This window comes from Acyrthosiphon pisum, chromosome A1, assembly GCF_005508785.2.
Source record: "Acyrthosiphon pisum isolate AL4f chromosome A1, pea_aphid_22Mar2018_4r6ur, whole genome shotgun sequence".
Lineage (NCBI taxonomy): Eukaryota > Metazoa > Arthropoda > Insecta > Hemiptera > Aphididae > Acyrthosiphon > Acyrthosiphon pisum.
Window position 1 is genome coordinate 86446799 of NC_042494.1, and position 12122 is coordinate 86458920.

A 12122-nucleotide genomic window follows, 5' to 3' on the forward strand; every position below is an offset into this window, starting at 1 on the left:
TTATAAAATATTAAAAATACATAGGCACAATTATTTTTTATAAGCATTTGAAATTTAAATTTTGACAAAATTTATCAAATTTAAAATTGAATAATTATTTTGTAGTTAAAAAATTATAAGATGTTCAACTTTTATATCTAAGGATTGAAAATTTAAAACAAGATTCCACGTAAATATTTATCTCTGTTACCAAAAATTCTAAGGAATACATTAGTACGGTTTATTTTTATAGTCATTTTAAGTTCAAATTTGGACGAAATTACATACTAAAAAACCTGGAATAACTATTTTAGTTATTTTGCTGTGATTGTATAATATTATTCGTGGGTACTTGAAACTTCTAAAGTATACTATTATATATCGATGATTGTACCACGGTTTGTTGTTGATGTATAACGCGTTACCTAATGGATATTGTGATATGATTAATTTGGAATTTATTATTGATACCTATTATAGGTCAATTTTTTTTTAATACTATAGATAAGTATATATATGTCTAATACATAGACTGATATACCGTCTCCGCTCAGAATCGTTTTTCTTATACAGTGATATTATATCATTGAATTCAAATTTAATACTATCCATTATACAGTGACCCACTTGTAACCTACTGTACAGCAGAGTGACATCCACTTACCCACCTTTTTTTGTATAAATACATAAATGTTTTAGATTTTTTGTGACTTATATATCAAAATAATTTTATTATGTATTACGTGTTTGCACATCATTATTTTATTTTTTACTAGCAAACCGGGTCCGATACCTAAACAACAAAGCAAATACAAAACAAATATACAAATTACAAGTACATCAACTGTAAAAAAAAACTATAAAAATGAATAAATGGTATAATGACAATTATATATTACAATATATTATAATTCAAACGTTGACATTCGCCAAGAAAAACCTATCTGTTAAACCTTTTTTTTACACATTTTCGATGTCAATAAAAACGAGTTGGTAATTTGAAGGTGGAGAAAATTATAATACTATAATATTAAAAAGATGTCTACAACAGTGTTCGAGCTTTCGAGGATGAATAAATTCCAAACAATTCATTATTTTTTTGTCGTGTCTACGTAGGTACTAAATTAATGAGCCTATTCAAATTCCTACAAACGAAATCATAGAAAACTCATTAGTCGTTGTTAGTGATGAAAAAAAATCTTAGAATCTTAACAATGTATATTAATAATAAATGATTTTTGTTAAACAATTTATTTAATTTCAGGATATTTTTAGTGTTATAACTTTCTTGGGCATTACATTTTTTTATATATTTTACAACAAACTAATAACTATACACCATTTTTTAATATTATAATAATATAATCATAATCTGTTTATATTTATACGCAAAAAACATTTATTTTTTATTTTTTCATTAAGTTCTAATAGTAGATAATATTACAAAAGTAAATTCATGTATGCAACTATATATACTAACATAATAATATATTCAATTCAATACTATTTAATGAAATAAGTAGATAAATGTTTTTAATAGAAATATTATTTTTAATATTGGTGCAAACTAATTATGATAATATTATTAGATTCGTAATGTTGGTATTTTTAAATTATTATGAATTTTAGTGAATAAGTAAATCACTAAAATGTTTAAATATAGAGCTTGAAATAATATTGCATATAGTTCATAAGTAGGCTGTAAACTTGTAACTTGTAATAAGTAGTAAGTACTATATAATATATATAGTATATATATTATATATTATATACTACTATATAATGGTAAAATGAAAAATTAAGTTCTAACACATAATATACGTGATGCATATATAATGGAGGTGAATAATTTTAAATAAAGTAAAATTATATAATAATATAGCTCGTTTCAACTCAAAACAGATAGTTAGGTAGGTACTAATTCGGAAAAAGTTTAAAATATTTAAATTCAACCAATTGGGTTGGTAAGTATATCTAAATAAGCATAAAATATATTTTACTTGATTTGAAACATAAAATACTCCATCAACTTTTTTTATCAACGTTTAGTTCATTGATTATACGATTATGTGTATTGATTAAATAAGTATATACTATTTAGTATTATTCAATCAATGCACGCACGAGTGTAATGTAGATAGATATAGATGATGTATTATATCTAAAATATAGATACGTCATATAGGTATATGCCTCATAGTCATAAATCACTATGATATTGTTTATTAAAACTTTTAAAAAAATCGAAAATGCAAAACACGGATTTTTAATATGGTTAGGTTATATTTAGTACATTTTATTTGGTTCGTTAAAAAAGTCAATGTTTTTATTTGACGATTTAAATTACGGTTTTTTTTTTTTATTCAATTCTATACAGAACTTTTCTTTTGTACGCGTGTACAAGGCATATTGCAGTCATTCATTGTATCTAAACTTGTATATTACGAGGTACGTATACTACTATATTCACACAATGGTAAATTGCATTTAGAAAACTTTGATATATATATTATTACTATTATTGTTGTTGTTGTGTGCAGCAATAGACGTTTTACATTTCTACCAGAAAACACATTCACCGTCTTTTCAATGGGTCATTTTATATTTTTGTATATATAACGTCTAAACACTATGTGTGGGCAATGTATATTATACTATAATGCCCGACCTATGCGAGTCTTGGCATTCTATGTAATGGGTTATAAAAAAATACCATGTGTTATGGAAGAAAAACGTGTCGTTAATAGTATTTGCTTAATTTGTTACAAGTTATAAAATATAAAATAACAAAATTCTATTACTTACTCGATAATTATTAAAATCGTAAAGATATATTTTTGTATAGTTTTCAGTTTAAACACAATGTTTAAAAAAACAAACTGCCTTGTTTATATAATATAATAGATTACGCAGACAATTATTAATAATGTTTGTTTTATTTTAATGACCTAACAATTTTTATTTTATTAAATAGGCAGTCTACATTTTTTATTTTGTGTCTCTATAATTTTTACTGCTCAGTTATTCTCCCATAAAAACATAATAATTATTATTACATGAATATTTTGCACAGCTTTTGTAAATGTACAACTATAACTTTTTTTTACATAAGATAGTTTTAAATGATTTTAATTTCAATTAAAATATTTTTTAATACAAATAGAGTTTAGAATTTTAGATGAACCAAAGACCAGTTTCATTTTTTAAAAACCTTGATACCGGAAGTAAATATTTATATTTAAGTAAAACGTAATAGGAAATTAAAAAAATAATCGCATATGTGTTCAATTTACATTTTTTGATAATAAGTGATGACAAAATAAAACGATGAAACACAAACTTTTACTTCTAATATTATTTCAAAAGAGTGTCTTAATGTTGTTTAATACCTGTTACGAATATGTGTAATTATACAACTGAGAAGCTATGTTTTTTTGATAATAGTAAAAATAAAATATTTTATGGTAACATAACAATAATACCTAATAACAATAATAATATATAGCTACACATAAATGATGATTATAGATTATAATATTGTGTATTTATTTTAAACAAAGTGTTATGAGGTAAGTTGATTTAAGCCCGATTTTAATCGATAAAGTTTGTTTTATGCATTAGTTGGTGCAATTTAATCGATTTCCTATTTAAAAAAGCTGTATCACTTTCAAAACACAAAAAAACGAAGGTCTGAACGTTGGCCGGTGCTAATGAATAATGTTCCAATCCAATTTTAAACCTCAATTGCGGTTCTGTGTAATGGTCGGACGGGGACACCAATAAAAAACGGGACAAGCCATTGATTTGGGTAAACCTCACTATAACGCGCTACTGAAATCATGGTATTATATTATAATAATTAAATATGCAAATCGTGCAACATCCGTAAGTTATGATCGTAAAAAAGCAAAATTTTCCGAACGGTATTTATTGAATTATTACTGTTTATCTACTAAAATTATTAACATAACTCGTCAAAACTAATTATTATGCTTAAATTCATCACAAAAGACATTTTGTAACATGTACACAATATATGGTTATCAACTTTTAATATTTTAACAATACTAGTGTACCGACAATATTTCTGTTTAGTAGATTTATGTATAGTACGTCTTATAAATAACCAAAGAATATTCCTTATTATAATGTTATTAAACCCGAGAATCGGTAATCACTTTTCTATTAAAAATTGTTTTATGCCAGTTTATAATATTGTGCAGTGCAACTTCCTTCTGTATTTATTTTGAACAAATGAAGCCGTGAAGAATTCCGGATAAAAATACGTATAAGTTAAACAATTTTCGGAGTGCTATATTCTTAACTTATGCAATGATTATGATATGTGTTAAAAAATTTCAAGGGTTCAATGTGTACCAGATATTTTGGTATAACATTCGATAGCAACTATAGTTGGAATTTACATAATATAAACAACATAGAAATACGACTACGTTCTTCGGTTCATACATTTTATAAACTTAAAAATATCTTTCCTTTAAATATAACGCATAGTATAATATAATATTTAGCCTTTTATCGGACGGTTTTTCAATTTGGACATTTAGTGCGGGGTGGATTATCCAAAAACTATTTAAAACAATTACAACTTCAACAATGAAAAATTTTAAGAATCTGTCTAGATATTAAAAAGTATGAACGGTTCTAAGAATCAAAACTATAAAAATTTTTAAAAAATGGCTGTAAATTGGGTAAAGAAAAATAGTGGTACAATATAAAGGTACAATTTTTAATACATAAATGACAATTCAGGGCTTTAGATTTTAAAGTGAATTACGCAAAAACTACTTGTGGTGAAAAATTCATAGTCTATACATTGGACCCACTATATTAAATTCATAGAATTTTCAAGTAAAACATAAATTATGATAATATAAAAACAAAAATATAGAGTAATAAATAATTGGTTTTTAAGCAATTTACCATAAACCTAATAATTGTAATTGTATACTTTATATTCTATGTCAATATTTTTTCTCATATTTTAATGTAAATTGTTTATTCGTTTATGTTTCACGTTCTACTGAATTATTTTAAATTGTATAATTTTTATTATATCTTTTTTTTCATCATAAACTAAATAATATTACTTAACTGTATTTGTTCATTAGTTTTATAATCTACAATACCTATATTTAAAAATTCTGTAACTATCTACCTCTAACACAAATTGACTTATAAGTTATATATTATATGCGTTTTATTTTTGGCAAAAACTAATTCGACTACCAAATTAAGAGAACGTAATTAATTATATCGCAATATTATTTAATATAACGCAAACACTGATTCACTATAATTTGAATTAGATATCCACCCTATATGGTTTTACGCTCAGATACGTTATTTCATATTAAGCAAATGATTTATAACCACATTCAAATTGATCACATTCATTACAACAGTGACGACTATATCCACAAAGAGTCAGGTTTTTGTTTTGTTTCTGTTTTGATAAACAATTTAGTTTGTCCTATTTGGGAAAAGTTGAGTTTATGTGTATTGTTTGTTCTCTTGGCCTGTGATGTGGACCCGGCATTATATTCTATGACGACTGACGAGGACGTACACACTACACAATCGAGAGCTACTATACAGCAGACCGAGCTCTCCGGTTTTCTCAAATATTTCAATAATTATTATTACGATTGTTGTTTTAATTATACGAATAAGTATTATAGTAAAATGTAAGCTACAAAGTGGGCCTTTAAAAATAAAGGGAAATCTCTAGATATTACTATATGCACTATGCAGGTTGGAGTTATACAGGTTAAAGTCGTTTATCCTGGTTTAGACCGAAAACATATCCAACTTACGGGTTGGCCAGTAGTGTTGTGGTCGGTTGACATATTTATTTTTACGGAAGGAACGAAATTAATTTTTAGCGTACATTTTATATGGCACGTATCTAATATTCACACAAACAATATTATATTCGTTCTGACTCATATTATAGACGTCGTGGATATGTCCATCGGATGATAATAATATGTTCCTCATTAAATAATGATATTAGCTGCTCAGAACGTATACCACCCTAACCGTTTCAATTATTCAAGACGCTGTGGTCTTATAATAAGGTATATCCACACTAACATATAACGAGCTGCATAATATTTGAACAATGAGCGGGATCGCACCTGTTCGATACCTAATCACATCTAATCCGATTAGGCGCAGAAGTCCATAGGTACTTAAGATATATAGACTAATAATAATATTATTTTTATAGGTATAGGATAGGTACACTTAATGACTGACATTGCTTGAATTGATGAGGAACAAGGGGGAGGGGTCCCTCTTCTTTTAAAAAAAATATTTACGGGTACCTCTTCCAATCATCTCCTGCCCAATAAATTGGTATTTTAAATATTCTGCAGGTACGCACCCATACTTTGTTTAAAACTTTTTTCATCTTCCTTCTTTTTTTTTTTGGGGGGGGGGGGCAGTTGACTTTAAGCACTGATTATGATGACCATTTATTTGTTCGTATATTATTTTATATTTTTTATTTAATAATATAACACTTTTTAGTTTTTACGTGGATATGACGGAGGAAACGAAAACTGATAAGAAAACTCGTGCACATCGCACAACTTACATAACGGCAACAGACCGCTGTTGAGCATGGACAGCTTGATGGTGTTGGGTATGGACGCTAAGGACACGCTGTTGGAGGATGACGACGAGTCGGCGGCGGACGACTTTTTCTTCTTCTTCGGCTTGTCGTCCACGTACTTACACGTGGCCGACTTGGACCGGCCCTTGTGCCGGTACGTTTTGTTACCGCCACCGTGGTATTCGCTGTTCGGATAGCAGCCGCTTCCGGTGCTGCTCGCGCCGCCGCCGCCGGCCACCGACGAGTCACTCCTGTACGACGACAGCTTGACGACCGAAAACCGGACGGTACGTTGTTATATTAACGGTACAGACGGTAAACGGCAAGTGGCGTACGCGACGAGCGATTAACAATATTATTATTATTATTATTATTATTATTATTATATGATATTTTTATTATATCGTGTCGCAGCGATCGTCGTTGAATATTAATATTAATAATAATAGGTAATAATAATAATAATAATAATAATATAATCGTTTCTCGTTGACGTCGGAAATCGCAATCGCACGCGCGCCCGCGCACGTGTCAAGGCGATAAAACGGCGAAATCGTGCGTATTGCTGCAGCGGACGGATTGACGCACTGACGGACAGAACGACGGGCGGACGGACGGAGAGCTCGCGCACTCAAGACACACCGACGAGGGAAGACCGGCCGCGACCACTGCAGACGTGTGCGTGACGGATTCAAACGGTTGTTTCGAAATACGCGCGCGGCGCAACGGTCGTCGTCGTCGTGTGATGCGTCCGCGTCTTGCGTGATGGCGATTGTCGTCCGGCGTCGGCGGTCCGCGGGAAACTACTAAAAGCCGCGTCGAGGTGTCGGTCACGTACTCATGTGTCGTCGGCGCTGCCGCCGTCGCCGTCGCCGCCACTGACGGCGCCCGCGTATGTGAGGCGTCTCCGCTCTGCTACTCTCGTCGACGATCGGTCCGGAGAGAATTTTTCTTTCATCGTCGTCAAATCCAACTGCCAACAGGTACCTATGCCCAATGGCGAGGTGTGAATAAATTAGGCATAATGCAATGATATTATTATAAGTAAATAATATATTTTTGCTATAACATTAAACAAGACATAATATAACAACGTGAGAGAAGAGAGAATCCATTTAAACTACTTCCGTGGGTCATGAACTCATAAACTAAGGTTAGATATAAATAGATAATAATTTAAATGTTATTTAAAAGATCACCTGGCCACTTTTTGTGTTTGTGACGACGGGGAGGTTTTCCGGATATTGCAGCAGTATAAGATATGATAGTTTGAGAATCAGAGGTTATGGGTGGTTGAAGGAGCTGTTTTTATGAAATTTATTATAGTATAATAGCACATGCAAGTGTGTCGATCTCAATAAAATAAGGTTTATATAAAAATAGATAATATTTTATGTATTTAGAAGATCACGGGACCATTTTTTACGTTAACGGCGACGTGGAGGTTTTCCAGATATTGTATAACAGTCAACAGATGACAAAGTTTGAGAATCAGAGGATTTGAGTGGTTGAAAGAGCGGTTTTTATGAAATGTAATATAGTGGTAACATGCAAGTGTTGGTCAATGTTGATGTATTTTTTTTGTGCATGATATAATATATATTATGTATATGTAAAGATTATAGACTTTACTTTTTAATAAAAAAAAAATATGACAATATAACAATACACTATAAACAATATCGCTCAAGAAATAAACAAACCGAAAATTAAAAACCAATCATTTTAACGAGTTTTTGGCGGTCGATGACAAAAATGTCCTTTTTTAAAATTGCCTGATTTACTGATCGCTTTTTATATGCAATACCTAGGTCCGAAGTGTATTAACGAACCGAGAGACAGCTTATGATGCGGTGACGAAAAAGGTGAACATTATAACCGGCGTATTATGTATATAGGTTTATACCATATTATATTATTGTTCACGAGACCCAGGGCCCACAGCAACAATCAAAGTTTAAACGGATGATTAAAAAACTTATAATAAAACATTTGACTTTACATCACCCAACAATGCAGTGGTGTTTAAATGTAACAAACCGAGGAATAGGGAATTATGGTTTCAAAAATTTTAAATTTATACAAATCGTAAAAACGTGTAGGTATCTATAAAAAAATAATATCGTTGCCAAAGGTGGAATCGTAATATTTGCTCACTCATGCAACCCCTTCAGTAGAATTTGAGTTTAACTGCTAATTAATGTCTAAATAAACTTCATCATTTCAACCACTTTGGTCTGTAAACGTTCAACAAACTACCCACCCACTAAAAAAATATATTATATTATATACTAATGCTACAGTATTACACTAATATACTGGTGGTTCACTCCAAAAATTTTAAACTCTAACCTCTTCTTCGTCAATTTAAATTTTTCAAGATAAATCTTAACAGTTATATGTTTATCATTTAAAAGACAAAATATCAAGTACTTACCCGACAATTATGAATTTCCAAATAAACCTAAATACATATTATGCGGTATAACAAAATAAATATTATGCGGTATAACAAAATAAATAGGAAACAACAATTTTTGTAATGCCTACATATTATATAATACATAGCTTAGCTATGTCTTAGATCATATGAAAATTCCTGCAATATTATACTTAGACTCTGCGGTCCAGCCCGCACTATAATCAACTCTAAGTTAATATTTTTTTTTTGTATATATACATTTTTCAAGGCAAAGGTATTTATTCCCATAATATTAGCTGCTACATGATATGTATACAACTACCGACTACCGGCCTTAGTGTAACCAACCAACGAACGACTTTTACCACATTTCCTCTGGTGTCGATCTGCGCCTCAAAATAATAATTCTGTTTGAAGCTCATCCACGTGCCTATACACACACATATATATATATTATATATATACAGGATGATTTTTTATGAATGCTCGCCCTATTTTTATGCTTAAATTATACCTAGATATATTATATGTACAAATTATGGTTTTTATAATTTTTATATAGGTAGGTACACTTGAAGACCATATTTTCGAATACTTGAGATTTTATACCACTTAAGGATGACCCCTGTCACAATACAAACTTAAGTTTTTCTAATAGGACCCCCTCCCCCTCACTTTAAATTATTCAACAGATATTTTTTTTGAGAATTTCGCTGTATCTAAATCAATATTTGAAGGAATAGTTTTTGAGTTATATAACTGTGTGTACTTACTAAGGATAAGATGTCTATGGTAATGGGTTAAGCAGATTTGGGGGCTTACATGATTTGAAAATTTAGTAATTACTATAGATCTATCAATATGAATGATGAATATTACATCTATAATATATTAATATCACATAGGTACTACAGTTTATTACTATCCTTATTCCTTAATATAAAGATTTTAATAGCTTAGAAATTACTTATTAGAATTTTGATTGAGATACACCAACATTTTCAAAAAAATCATCTGCTAAATAATTTACAGTAAAAAAGGGGAGTTCACGGTTGAAAAATAGAAGTTTGTAACACCCCAGGACACTTCTTAAGTAGGTAGTACAAAAAATACCAGGGATTAGAAAATATGATCTTATTAGGCATACTTCAAAATTCTAAAAATCAGAATTTAATAAAAGTATTATTAAATGGGAACATGGGGATGAGCATGTTTCAAAATCACTCTGTATGCCCATCGTACAATATATTATACATAAATATTCATACGTCATATACTCGCACACACTCGAAGGAATTTTGGCATTTGACCCACGCGTTTTCGAAGGGACTAAATCCAACGTTAACAATCCCCTTTTCCTCTTCGTCGTCGTCCCAACAAACCCCCCCACCCCCGCGGTGACAAACAAGGCTTTTAATATGTTGGCATTGTTGTAGTACAATATAACAAAATATAGACGGCCGCGATACAGGTAAAGTGAATATAATATATACCATGTGGGTGAAAGTGCACTGTACACAATATTGTTGAGTATATATTATATATACATATATGCAACATGGTTTAATGGCTCCATATACAGGAAGATTCACCAAGCATGCTCACCCCCATTTTGTCCTTTAATAATGATGATTTATTTAAATTATGATTTTTGGATATTTTAAATACAGCTATACTGACTAAATTTTCAATTTCTTGAATTTTTTACCGTAAATATTATTAAGTAGATAATTTTTTGAAAATATTAATATCTACCTACTTCATTAAAATTCAAACGAGTACCCCCTAATTTGCCAGTTATTAAAATGTTTGTACTAAGGATAATACTATAATCCTTAAAAATGGTTTTACAAACAAATAAAATAGATCTAATATTGGATCTAGCACCTATTTATTATACTTGGGCCATTTTTACAAATTATATAATATGTTGATATATTAATATATTAATCACTAAAATTATCCACTAAATAGTTTTTCGTAAGTTATTAACTAAATAATGAGGTTCTTATATTGAATAACGGAAATTTGAATCTCCGCATGACACTCCTTGAACAGTACAGAAAATCTCAAGAATTTAAAATTCTAATATGGTCTTCCAGTATATGTTTAAAAATTCAAAAAATTGGATTTTGAATAACTTCAATAATTAAGAAAAAAGGGGGTCGGCAACGAGCGTGCTTGGCGAATCACCCTATATGTTTAGGTATTGTATGTCGAGAACAACGGTGTATTGTCGAAAATCAAATACGCAGTAGGCCGCCCACACTTATATACCACACTTATTACCTATACCTATATTGGGAGAACGGTAAGCTCACGAGTCACTGCCACGTCTATAGGTAATATACTTCATAATATTACATTGTAAGGTCGTATCTTATACTCGTATGCATGATAATAAAAAACTTATCGTACGTATAATATATATATATATATATATTATATTATTATTATTATTATTATAAAGTTTTAAAATAAAACTCGTTCCTCATAATATATATAATATTCGGCTTTGTCTCATCCTCATCGTTATGTGAAATTCCACTTAACAATATTATATAACTCTCTGTGGTATTGGTATACTGGTATAGTCTCGGAAGAAAACAAACGATGCGACTTATACAAACACGGACGAGTGTTTCCTGTCTCAAATCATACGAGAAAAAAATGTTAATGTTTTTTTGAGTGTAACTTCGATAACATTATACACCATGAGTTGCGAAGCCCACAGTGTTGAGTTTTAGAAAGCAAAAAATTGAATTAGTTCTACTTTAAAAACTTTTTAGATTCTGAGTGGAACGATGAATGTATTGATTTTACAATGATGTGTGTTTTTTTATTTTTTTTTTTTATTTTTGTGTCTGTCATCACCTTTTGGAACAGTAAAAGTTCTTGGATTTTCTTCAACAGTATCTTTTCTGATAGGAAAGTGAATCTAGTTGGTACTTTGAGGGGTCAAAAGTAAAAATTTTCCAGTAGTTTTCAAAAGCGCCGTGAAAAACAAAAGAAAAATTAAGGAAAAACGGGAATTTTTACGCAAAATCGGTTTTTCACAAAATCGATTTTGGCTTTTGGTGT

General features: G+C 30.0%; 1 protein-coding gene across 3 annotated transcripts in view; it reads right to left on the reverse strand.

Annotated features, from left to right (window-relative positions):
- The window catches only part of LOC100161300 (receptor-type tyrosine-protein phosphatase kappa), a 194455-nt gene extending 186938 nt beyond the window's left edge, over positions 1-7517 (reverse strand). Inside the window, exon 1 of one of the 3 annotated variants that reach the window (XM_029487675.1) lies at positions 6602-7511. In XM_029487675.1, coding sequence (XP_029343535.1) covers positions 6602-6629 — 28 coding nt within the window. In that variant the 5' untranslated portion in view covers positions 6630-7511. Of the gene's footprint in view, positions 1-6601 lie in introns of all 3 variants that reach the window. The other 2 variants (XM_029487677.1, XM_029487676.1) reach the window with 2 other exon arrangements.
- Positions 7518-12122: the final 4605 nt, after the last annotated feature.